The sequence below is a fragment of the Camelus dromedarius genome, chromosome 28, assembly GCF_036321535.1.
Source record: "Camelus dromedarius isolate mCamDro1 chromosome 28, mCamDro1.pat, whole genome shotgun sequence".
Taxonomy (NCBI): Eukaryota; Metazoa; Chordata; class Mammalia; order Artiodactyla; family Camelidae; genus Camelus; species Camelus dromedarius.
Genome location: NC_087463.1, coordinates 9,676,576 through 9,689,204, shown reverse-complemented (window position 1 = coordinate 9,689,204; position 12,629 = coordinate 9,676,576). Strand labels below are relative to the sequence as shown.

Sequence of the window (12,629 nt, the reverse complement as noted above, 5' to 3'; positions counted from 1 at the left end):
TTTAAGCTACGGTATTATAGCTGTTCTACTTAGAAACCTAGTTTTCTTCTACAGCATATTTAGGTATTAAATGCATTTTAAAACTGGCATTTTGGTACTTTTAACTAATGCCATAATGATTATTGTTCTTATCTGAGAAGTTACTCCGCAATTATATTAAAACCTCTGTGTGTATACATGTTTCAATTACCATAAAGAAAAGCTAAATACAGGGAATCAATTTTGAAATACACTTACCAGGATGATTAGAAATGGGAGGCTGGAATGCAAGCTCATTGTGAACTGGCCCTAAAGAAAAGACAATAAAAATCCCATTTTTATTTATTAAAAGTTTTAGCACTGAAAAACTTTTAATAAGACTTACTTAAATATAACCATCATACCTTAGGTATTGTTTAGATCAAACGTATGCAATGTCTAAAAATTTAAAAGCTTAGTTTCCTTTATGATTTTAATAGGCAAATGACTCAAATTACTTTTGTGGATATTTAACAGAATATTTCAGTGCTATATTCCAAGTTAAACAATTAACAATGGTTATACATGCAAAATTGAATGTAAATTATAAATGAATTATTCATGTAACATGTAATAACTTATAACGTAATATATAATAATTCAAATTGTTAGATCCATTCCCAAAACAAGTGTTTATGGTTTATTAAATTAAGAATATTTACATACATTACATAATAGAACAGTAGCTAACAATTAATTGAGAGATTACCATGTATTAAGACATTATGCTAAACATCTCACATGAATTATTACATTTACTTCTTACAACACCTCTTGAGACAGACACTACTAGTATTACCCTTAATGCTCAGGGAGGTTAAATAACTTGCCAATGGTCACACAGCTAGTTAAGGGTCCAGACTTAGCACCCTTAACCACTATGCTAGCCGAGGTGGCCATTAAAAATGGTATTCTCTGAAGGCATGGAAAATAGTAACACAACTGTAAAAAAGTAGGATACAACAACATATATACAATATGATCTCCTCCTCCCCTAAATTTTTATATATATATATATATATATATATATATATATATATATATATATATACATACACACACCCCTTAATATGACTGAAAGGAAAAATGTGACAAAGTATTACAAGTGGATATCTCTGGGTAGTAGGATTCTGGGTAATTTTTGTTTTCCTATTTACTCTTTTCTGTATTTTCCATATTTTCTTTGGTACTATTAATCTTATAATTAGGAGGGAAAGAGATTTAATACACACAAAAGATTTTTACCCTGGATTTTACTAAGCCAAATGAACAATGCTGCTATTCTGCCTAAAACTACAAGCTATGGTTGTCAGTAAGGCATCCCTCCCAGTCACAGGGTAGAGTAAAGACAGGTTCAACATCTGAGTGTCTATGATATGCTGAATACCATGGTGAGGGAAACCCTCAAATCCTGACACTCAAGGAGCTTCAATCCACTTACGATGGATATACAGATACAGATGAAATCTAAGAACATATACAAAGCAAACAAACAAATGAATGGCAATCAATGTGATGTTAATGCAACATCAGCAAACGAAGAAATAAAAGTATTTCATAAATACCAATCCTCTAAAACAAAGGTATGACAACGTAACTATGAAAAATAAATACCGCTTATAAAAAATACTGAAAAATACTAATCATTTAATGAAACTAAACAGCAAGATGAATAAAAGATGTAAAACCATTTTCTAAAAAACAGAAAGAAAACAAAGTTCTCAAAAAGAAAAGGCCCTTACAACAAAAACAAGAGCTTACAGTAATGTCCGGGATGGGGCGGCATAGGCGGGTGGTGCTGAAGATGGCCGTTTTGGTGGTGAGGCAAATTAGGTGTGTATGGTGCAGTCCTACTTCCAGTCCAGGTGGTAGTGCTGTCTAAAAATTAAGGCCCACATGGATTAATTTGCTTTTATAAAGTCTGCCTATTTTTTCTCAACTACATAAAAGATTTTAAAAAGCATGTACATACTATGATGGTAAGTAGCTGGCTGACCAGTAAATCCATTCTGCTGCTGTCCTGGCTGAGGCCCTGAAGCTATCTGCAACAATCCTTCACTATGGCTGCCTGCCAGTATACTGGCAGGCTGACCTAGAGGAACAAGAAGACATTAATATGGTACATTTACAGATGCAATCCTATGGTTTTATACAGTAAATGAAGGATCAACTATATCTGATAGTCACAGTTATAAAGATGGGCAAAAAATGCAATTCACCCATGGCCTATCAAATTTAAAAACCCTAAAGTCATCTATAAAGGCAAGCCTTAACTTAAAGAAGTTCAAAATTATTCTATCTTTCAGTAATATCAAGATAAATTTAGTGGCCCATTTCTTCACAAATATTCTTCAAATGCCAGCAAAACCCCACTATATGTCTAGCCTATCATAATAACTTCTTCAGAAGCACATTCACCCCTGGCCAGTCTATCCAGCTCTATCTACCTTCTGACTAGGACTTCGAAGTCCAGGCTCAAGAAAATGTTGAAAACTGGAAAGTTCATTATTATCAGCACTGGTACTGGCAATGGAAAAATGCTAAGGTTCGATAAAAGAAAAGCAGAGCCGGCAAATATTTTAAATGGAATGTGATGAGTCAGATGAGAAAGTTAAAAAAAAAAGGTAAGCCCTACTGTCCAATCAACACAGCATCTACTAGTTAAAACAAAAACAAAAACAAAAAAACTAACAGTCAACTTTGAAATTTTTTCACGTACTTTTAAAAATCAAGAATTGCCTCTAAGAACACTACCATACTCCTGGATTTACAGGAAATCAGTTGCCCTCTCTGTATGTAACACACTAGGAGAATTATTCTATTCAAAACCATTGTTTAAGGCTTTTGTGTGTGTGAAAAAAGCTTAACTTAAAATCTTAACACGCAAGTATTAATTAAGTCAATTGCTTATCTCATTTGGAAAGCACTGAAATTTCATAATTGTTATTTGTCACTGGCATCACCTCAATCTTTTCTTATCTGAGTGAGAGTATAATCAGAAGAGAATAAATGACACCATTGCTCAGATATGCAATGAACAGCTCAAAGTATCAAGGAAAAGGAACATTTTCCTCCTCTTTGCAAATTACATTTCCTTAAGGCTAAGATTATAAAATTAAAAGCTAAAGAAACTATTTCAATACTCCTCAAATTATTTAAAGATGATGTTTTCAGCAACCTCCCTTTCTACTCATCTTCCCCTCACCAAATTTTTCCAGGTTATCTTTATAAAGGTTAATACATTTTCACTCTTGCTTTTAACTGTACATCTAAATGCTCTCAGCTATCTTACAAAAATTATCACTATACGGGAAAAATTAAATGATCTAAACTTACTACAGATATTTAGAAAGAAATCCTAAAGATATTCAGGTACCAAATGAACATAAAACCCACTGCAGCTATCTGTACTGAATAGTTCCATTACATAATTCCAAGTACATAAAATGGAATTAAACAACACAACTAAATCAGCTTATGTAAAATAGTCTTCCAATCCCCCTATTTTCATCCAATTTCTTTTCTTTCTTCTAATTTTATCAATGTGTTTTTTGAGATCTAAGACAATAGTCTGCAACAAATTCTAAAACCTGCAGTAATCACTACTTATTGTGAAAATATATCCAAAAAACATCAAGACAAAATTATCTTCATTTCATTTATATCACTTTTTCTGGTGTCCAACAGGATTTGGCCTCAGGGAACAGAACAGTTAACATGAAGTCACTTTAGCAAGCATCAACAAAGGCATTCAAATTCAATCTCCAGATAGTATCAACGGAGGTAAGCACAGCTAACCCATGCTCGAGTGGCTGTAAAGTACCCTTTCTCCCCCCCTACCTACTGTTTGACACCTATATCCAAACTGGTAAACAAAGAGCGGACAGATAATAGATGTACTAAGTGGTCAGGGGTCCAGGTTCTAAAGTATGTGTTTAACCTACATGACCCACTTAGAACATGCTGTCTATGGTGAGACTATCATTTCATGTAGCAAATCCAAAAGATACTGTTTGAAGAAGTAAAATGAATCAAAGGGGGGACATCTGATATACTTTATTTGAAAACTCAATTATAGAAATCAGTCTTCCATTTATTCCAAAGATCAAATTTCTATGTTGAATCTCACCTGATATTAAAGTAAATAAAATAATGTTTCCTTTGGTATCAGCTAACAAAGTATCAGTCCAGATCTATCAACAATCTACTGCTGATGTGGGGTTAGATATACAATCTTCTTAGCAAATAGATGCAAATAACACCACACATACAAGACCCTGCTCTGTGACTTAAAAAAAAAAAAAAAGCTACTCCACTTGAGTAGCTGCAAACTGTCTAACCTTTGGTGACTGAAAATAAATGGCAGTATTAATAAAACCAGGTCATTACTGTCTTGATCAGGCCAAGAAAAGCTGAGCCTACTAGCCCTCTGCCTCCATGACATAACAGAGAAGGTGGGTACCTCTATAATGGGAGGAGTCTTTTGAAAATAGACTTCTTGTTAGGGGGGAAAAAAGTTAGATATGTAGAATGCAGCTTTATTTCAAAACTGACCAAAATACTTAATATCAATCTTGAGGGTTACATGTTATAAACACGTTTGTCAAGAACCCTTTCTCTAAGTTTGCACAATGGAAGACTGAGATGTAAAGTGATATTCCGCCAGATAAAGCAAAAGAAAAACGCTGATTGAAAGAAAGCTTGCAATTCCATTAGCATAGATTTTTATAAACATCTTGGTTCAAAGCTACTTGTTGGCTACTTAAATATTTCCCTAAATGTATCTAGAAAGCTCAAGAGGCTTCTTACTTCTGCATATAATAAAGTACAAACTAGACCATTAATTTAAATCATTACTTAAATTCCAACTTACTATACATCAACATAAGGACATTTAAATAAATTACAATCATCGTTTTTTTCCAGGACAACCCAAAAATCCATCTAATACTTGTTTACCTATAAAGATACCATAGTACTTTTAATTTTCACTTACTTGGAGGTTTCCTCCAAATGACCACTTACAAAATATTCAATAGTTAGGAAAATTCACTTTGCTGGCTACATCTGACTCTAAAACTCACTTGTGGAAGCCACAGGAATGTTGGGAAAGTTGGTGGTGCTGGTAGCATTAGACTCCGATGGAGCTAACAAAGCTGGGGTGCTGTATGTCTCCGTCGATGCACGATTACTTGGTGGATGCTGGATGGTTTGAATTGAATGCCCTTCAGTGGATAATGATGGCTGTCCCTCAAAGTCATGAACATATTCATCCTTCACCAACATACTTGGTGGAGCTATACAGAAAAGTAAACATATTTTAAAATCTTATTAAGCTTCTATTCCCAGGGGAAAAAAAACCTTGTAAGTAACGTAACAACACCTAAAATCAACTGTAGTGTAAATAACCCTAACTCAGAATTTTCTCATACTGTTTTAAAAGTATACTACTTTATCAACAAAAGCTATTTATTCAGAGGTAGTGGCATCAGATAAATCTGATTGACTCCTTGAAATCTGAAGGTAAACTATATTCCAACAACTTACAGCAATGGTCCTGAAGAGGTATTCCTTAGTTTCTTGATTAACCTAAAAAGTAATTATTACCTCAAATACATAACATGAAGTAAACAAAAATCAAATGGCTGGGGAAAATATTTATCCAGCTAAGAAGCCCAAACTGAGACTGAGTAGTTAGTTTTTCTTTCTGCTACTCTCACAGTGTAGAAATGAGTGGGATCTGACAGCTTTCTAATTCCAGGATCTAGAATTACTGTTAAGTAACATATTCTTTGAAAGTGAAATATACTGACTGTCCCCTAAAGGATCAGAATGAGACAGAAAAATCCTAAATGGTAAATCAAACTGAAATTTTCTTCTAGAAACCCAAGCCAAATAATGATGTTTGATAAACATGTAGTGTGAAAAAACTCAATATCATCTTGCACCTATGTGGTTACACTTTAATAAGCAAAGACAATCTCTAGCTGATATAACATTACACCTTTCCTTGAACAAACTAAGGAATAGTTAGCTTTGTTGTGAGGAAAAAAAGAAAACTGAAACTGCATTTATAATATCAATGGTTCTCTACCCAGAACCTCCCCATTTCTTCTTAGGCTACAGTTTTGGGGTTTGTTTTTTATCTTTAGCAAACAACCCATAATTAATAGCCCATAAAAGCATATTCTCTTTTCCACTAAGAAGGAGCATACAATGCTCCTTATATTTCCCTATGTCAATCTTTGAAAAAAATCTAATACACATAATTACCAATTAGCTACATTTTTTTTAAATTAAACTGAGAATATTTCAAAGAGGTAAAAATAATCTATTGCTCAGATTTCTATGTACAATCTCTTAAAGGGCTTTCCAAGCACAGAAACTAATTAAGACACTGATATTCTTAAGACCCATAAAGTCCACTCTAAAGAGTTTCCCTCTAGAAAAATCTATGGAAACAAAAAATAACCAAAAGGAGCTTAACATATCATTATGTATTAGTTAAAAAACTGGATCTAACCACTCATCACTAATGCTGGCAAAATTATAAAAATACAAAGAAAACAATCATTTGGGATATAAGTGGTATGACTGTATTTATTCAACTTTTATATGTAAAAGTTATACTCTTCAACAAAGTTCTGTGATTTTCTGCATACAGATTCTGACATCTCTATTTAACTCCTGGAAATTTTAGGGTTTTTTGTTGTTTATAGTGACTGGGATCTTTTCACCAAGATATTGTATTGCTAATACATAAGGAGAAAGTTACTGATTTGAGGATATAGCTGGTCAACCTGACACTCACTGTTTCTGCTTTTCAGCTGAACTTTTGGTTTAATGCGCAATCACAACTGAATTCTGCTTTTAAAGAGTTATACCTCATGACTTCTTCTTGCCTAATATGTTGGCTAAACCTTCCCAAATGTAAGTTTGGGATTCTACCAGTCTACAGGTTTCTTTAATCAAATAACTTAAAACATATGTTTCTTAAATAAAACTGAGTATCAACAAGGACAGATGTCTGCAATACATTTTTGCCAAGAGGAAAAAAGTAGGTTACAAAACACTATTGTATGCTATGATCATATGCATGTTTAAAAAATTACATACTGTAGATAAAAAAGGTCCAGAATAGTGCACAGTATGCTTTTTGTGTAAGAAAGGAGGGAAATAATACATGTATTTTTGCATAAAGACCCTGGAAGGAAACACCAGAAACTAATAAAAGTGATTACCTGAAGTAGGGGGGAATGGGGGCAGGGGTGGGAGAACTTCTTTTCACTGTATACCTTTTTATAGTATTTTGATTTATGGACCATGTTTTGCCTATTCAAAAAAATAAAATTAAAAAGAAACATATAGTATATATTTTTAAAGTCCAGAAAACAGACACCAAATTATTATGTATTTCTCTTTATGGACTAGCATTCAACAAATTAATTAACTGAAAACATATTTATTGAGCACCTATGTTCCAGGTACTGTTCTAGCACTTGGGATACATCAGCAAACAAAAGATCACTGCCCTCATGGAGCTTACAGTCTTTGATGATATTTTTCTATTGTTTAAATATCAAATAGTGAGCACATGTTCATCCAGCTCCTCTTAACTGTCTCTTCTTGGGCAAGTTCCTTGACCTCTCCAGGCACCAGTCTCTACATCTGATAAAATGTGGACAATGCCACCTACCAAGTAAGAGTATGATGAGAATGATGACACAATATCTGTAAATCATTTAGCTCAGTACCTGACAAAAAATGAGTACTTAGAATGTGTTAGCTATTATGGTTTAACCACATTTTTAGAGTGGTCATATATGTATACAGTGACTGTAAAATGTTCTATGAGAAGTAAAGAACGCACAGGGGACAGAAAAGCTGAAGACACTGAGCTCATCCTAGGTCTCTGCTGTTTATCACCACCAGTTAGCAGGTCACAGTTTGTCTGATGGTACTGTCACTGTCTTATTTACCTTTTCTTTCCTCCACTAGACTGTGAGCTCCCTAGAGTAGAAAAAACACACCTTATTTAACCTATCATCCCTGGAACCCAACACAGTACCAGGCAATACATGCTCATTAAATATTTGTTTAAATGAACACTCAAGCCAATGTGGCCACGAAAAGTTTCATAAAAGAGATGAGACAGGCTGGAAATGATTATCACCAAGAACCCAACTCAAAAGTGAAGGAATTATCCCATTTTCTTAACTTTTAGCTGCTTGGCCTTATATTATTTCTTTGTCCAAATCTAGAAAGATCTGTGAGAAACACCTGTTGTTTTCTGAGGAAAGAAGCCACTGAAGCCAGCCTTTACATAAGCACCACTAGGGGGCTCCATAAGGCTGAACACAGCCCTAGAGCAGTTGAAAAAGAGGCTATGGATTCACACACGCCCATCCTAGCAGGTACTCAAAACAGCAGTATTTTAGGATGAGCAGTGTAAAGAGTCTTCAGAATTGGATCCCCTTACAACCACCCCCGCCCAGGGAGATTCTGATATAGTTATCGCTACAGTCTCTCAATCCCTAACATTAACGGAGCTAAATGCTTTCATTCTCCAAAAACATAGCTGGAGAATGGTGAAGATCTGAAGGGTGTTCACTTTCAGAGAAAAGAGGTGACATGATATCAATGTGCGTGTGGTGAAGAGACTGGGCTTTTACCCAATCAATCAACGATCCCCTTCCTAGACCACCACAACGGCTTCCAACCCATTGTTCTCAGAAACCTACTAACCCTTAACAAGTTCCAAAAGGCACTAATCTTCCTCTATTATCACTGACATGGAGGAGAAGTGGAGAATAAAAGCAAGTAGACTTTCATGCTTTTCCTAAATTTTAAGGTCAGATGATATCTCTAACCCGTCTAAGATTCTGCCACAGAAGAGGTGCTAAGCCACTGATTTCCTTCCAGAACAAAGGCACACCTTTCTAAGATGATACTGACTAATTAGTTCTTACAGAAATTTTAGTTCATTAACACGTTCTAAGAAACAGAGTTCAAGTTTTAACAGATCTTTGTTCTCAAATATCACACAGAAAAACAAAACATAAAACACCCCACCAGTTGTTTAATTTCCCCACCTCAAAATACCTTCTCCTTTTGGATTAAAACATCTGTGAAAGGCGTAAACTTTAAAGTAGCGTGTTTTATTTATTCAAAATGTATTAAGACTGAAAAAATTAATACAGTGTGCAGTTTTAAGTCACTAATAAAATCATCATTCATTAAAATAAATTAGGCTGAAATGAAAATATTAGAATATTGGTGTTTTTAAACATTGTTACACCTGATTCTAAAATATCAAATATTATAGGTTATTTATACTCATTTAAATTGGCTCTCTGAGATTTTCTTCCAAAATAGCCAGTTTTTACCAATTCAAAAATTCTTCTTCCTTTGTATGTTTTATATTCCCCTATCATATTTTTTAGACTACTTTCAGCTATAAATAACAGTTCGAATCCAAAGAGCCAACAGCCTATTTAAATCCAGTCTCAAATCTACATGCCAAAAAAAAAAAAAAAAATCTACATTTCCAAAGCAGTAAGTTCTTTTCTTGTAAATGTTACCAGCACCCACACAAACTAGTTCTAGGTCAATAAAAAAAATACAGGATATAAGGAGAGAGAAGATTACAAGAAACAGATTACCTACCATTACTCTGCAGTGTTAATCCTGAGAGATCTTAAATTTTTAAAGGGGAAAAGAAAATGAAACATTAATCATTAATGTGAAAATAATTTCCATTACATTTAAAATTACAGAATGTAAATTTAAACCACAGATTCAAAACTTCATGAACCATTTCAATTCAAGAATAGTAATATAAATGCTAGCTGACAATACATAAACTAAGTATTCAATTTTGTAATGCTTTCCATCTTATTTTTCAAAATGTTCTAAATGGGCAAAATACCAACTATGAATACTTAGTTTTAGCAGTCAAAATACAAGTTTGTTCTGAATTCAAATTTAAATATTTATATTTCATTAAAAATGTCTTGAATCTTTAACCTTAGTTGAAATCCTGGACTAACTCCAAATTACTAACTTAGAAAAATTAAAACACTGTTGAGATCTTTTCCCTTTGTTCTAAGCATAAAAGCAAAGTCTACTTACCAATTCCAGGTGACACAACTCGTTCATAGTGATACGGATTCACACAGACACTATCACATTTTAAGTCAAATGCATACTGACAATATTTAACATGTTTTAATTCGTTTTTGTGAAGATCAGGCCACCTCCAAAGACGGGCATAGATCACATGGGGAAATCCTTTCCGACCAGCCACCTAGGAAAAATAAATGACCATTTACTGAGCATCAGTTATGCACCACATGCTATACAAGGCACTTCATATGTTCTCATTTACTCTTTATAATCCTACAAAGTCAATGTTATAATTCCCATTTCATAAACAAGAAAACTAAAGCTCAAAATAACATTTGATCATAGTCACATAGCAGTGAACTTAGGTATGATTTCAAGGCTTATGCTAAGATTTTAAAAATGCAAAAAAAGTATGAATATGATGTGGAAACCATGACTAAACTCTAAACAAAAAAATTTTCAATCTAACATAAGCTTTCTTTATGTTTCTTTACATACATTAAACACAGGAGAGGTACTGCATAGTTCTATATGAAAAATCTCATCAGTGAAAATGAAAGGTAAAGAAAATTTGTAAATATAAGCTTTTAATTCCTTAAGTTTTAAAAATATGCTTGAATGCTTCTACAGTTTTTCATATAAAAGGACCAAACATACAATATCAGATTTCTAAGTTATAAAAGGACCAAGTATAATTCAGTTTTTAAAATGTGCATATAACACCAAAAAAAAAAAAAAAAAAGGCTACAGGGATGAAAACTAAAGTGCTAAAGATGTGGGTTTTCTTCTGCTTTTTTTTTAATTCTTATTTTCCAGTTTTTCTACACTGAACTTTTTTCTTAGTCGAAACATTTAAAAATTTTTAAGACATATCTCTATTATGTAGATCTATTCTTCAATATATTGCCATATGTGTACTGGCAAAGGATGTACTACAGTATCTAAAGCAATGGAGCAAGCATTCAATTTCCAATAGTAACTTAAGAGCAAACAAAAACTTTAAAAAATCAGCCACAACAGAAGATACAGAAAAAACTCTAGTATAAGACTAACCTGAAGCCTTCCATCCAATGTTCTCTGTATGGTAACACATTTGCTAGGGTGAGCTCCATTTGTAGTTATAGCTGTTATTAAAGAATCCAATTCATCTTTTTTCTCCTTCAGCTTCTTTACCAAACTTTCAATTGCTCTTTTTGCAAATGTTTCACTCTCTCCACCTTGTCTATGGCACATCAAACTATGTACAATGCTCAGACAGGCATCATTACTTGTTGGTGTGTTCGTAATAGACATATTGTCCATTTGTTAAAGTAATTTCTTTTAAATCAAATATGTCTCCAATTTCCAGAGCAATTTTGATCCTTTGGACGCAGTGAAAAACAACAGCTAACGTTGCAAGGAAAATTGTTAGACATGTGGTATTCAGGATAACCTAAAAGAAATGAGACACAGATATTAGAACACATTTCACAAAGTAGATTCAATTACTTGGGAAAAGACAGAATTGCTCCAGTTAAGTCATAGACTCAATGCACATAATTAAAATGTGGTGCTTAGGATTTTAAATGACTTGATTAAAATGTTGCTGTTTTTGACATTGCAAAAATATTAACGTTAGGCTTTCTGATTTTTATAGGACATGTTCAATCAAGTCTTATTGGCTGTACTAGTCAACCTAAAGTAAAATCTTAACAGGACGTTCCAAAAGGATTTCTTATAAAGACCAGCACCTTACAATACTCTTGATTAACAACTAGTTAAATGTAAAAGTCTATCACTATTACACATGAAAAATTCACCATTAACTGGTGCCAAATGCTGTTTATCAGTTAACATCCAACTTTGTTAAAAGAGACCACTGACAATGATTGTCACTGAAAATAATCTTTAAATGGGCAAATGATTCTAATACTCCTTTCTCTGATGAATGGCCAATAAGCATATGAAAGATGCTCAATGTATCAGTCATTACTGAACTGCAAATCAAAACTATAAGAAGATACCACTTCACACTCACTAGGCTGGATAAATTAAAAGGATAGATGATAAGTACTGGCGAGAAAGTGGAGAAAATGGAACCCTCAAACACTGCTGGTAGGACTGCAAAACGGTACAGTCACTCTGGAAAGTAGTCTGACAGTTCCTAAAAATGTTAAACAGAATTCCCACATAACCCAGCAATTTCACTTTTAGCAATTCCATCCAAGATTACCAAAAACCTATGTCCACACAAAAACATGTACATAAATGTTCATAGCAGTATCATTCATAATAGCTAAAAAGTAAATACAATCCAAATGCCCATCAACTGATGAATGCATAAATGAGTACGAGAACAATGTAATATTATTCAGTCATAAAAAGGAATGAAGTGCTGATACATGTAACATAGTAAGTGAAAGAAGTCAGTCACAGAAGGCCACATGTTGTATAATCCCATTTATATGAAATATCCAGAACAGGCAAATCACCAAAACAAAACAAAA

General features: G+C 33.5%; 1 protein-coding gene across 2 annotated transcripts in view; it reads right to left on the bottom strand.

Annotated features, from left to right (window-relative positions):
- Positions 1–12,629, bottom strand: part of SMAD4 (SMAD family member 4) — a 48,058-nt gene that overhangs the window by 22,158 nt on the left and 13,271 nt on the right. For both annotated transcript variants that reach the window (XR_004133397.2, XM_031441887.2), the window contains exons 2-8: positions 11,197–11,575; positions 10,150–10,324; positions 9,685–9,714; positions 5,103–5,315; positions 1,991–2,110; positions 1,780–1,896; positions 238–288 (exon numbers count right to left, since the gene is read on the bottom strand). Coding sequence is in view for 1 of the 2 variants with exons in the window: in XM_031441887.2 (XP_031297747.1) it covers positions 238–288; positions 1,780–1,896; positions 1,991–2,110; positions 5,103–5,315; positions 9,685–9,714; positions 10,150–10,324; positions 11,197–11,445 (955 nt within the window). In the remaining variant the exon portion in view is untranslated. The remainder of the gene's footprint in view (positions 1–237; positions 289–1,779; positions 1,897–1,990; positions 2,111–5,102; positions 5,316–9,684; positions 9,715–10,149; positions 10,325–11,196; positions 11,576–12,629) is intronic.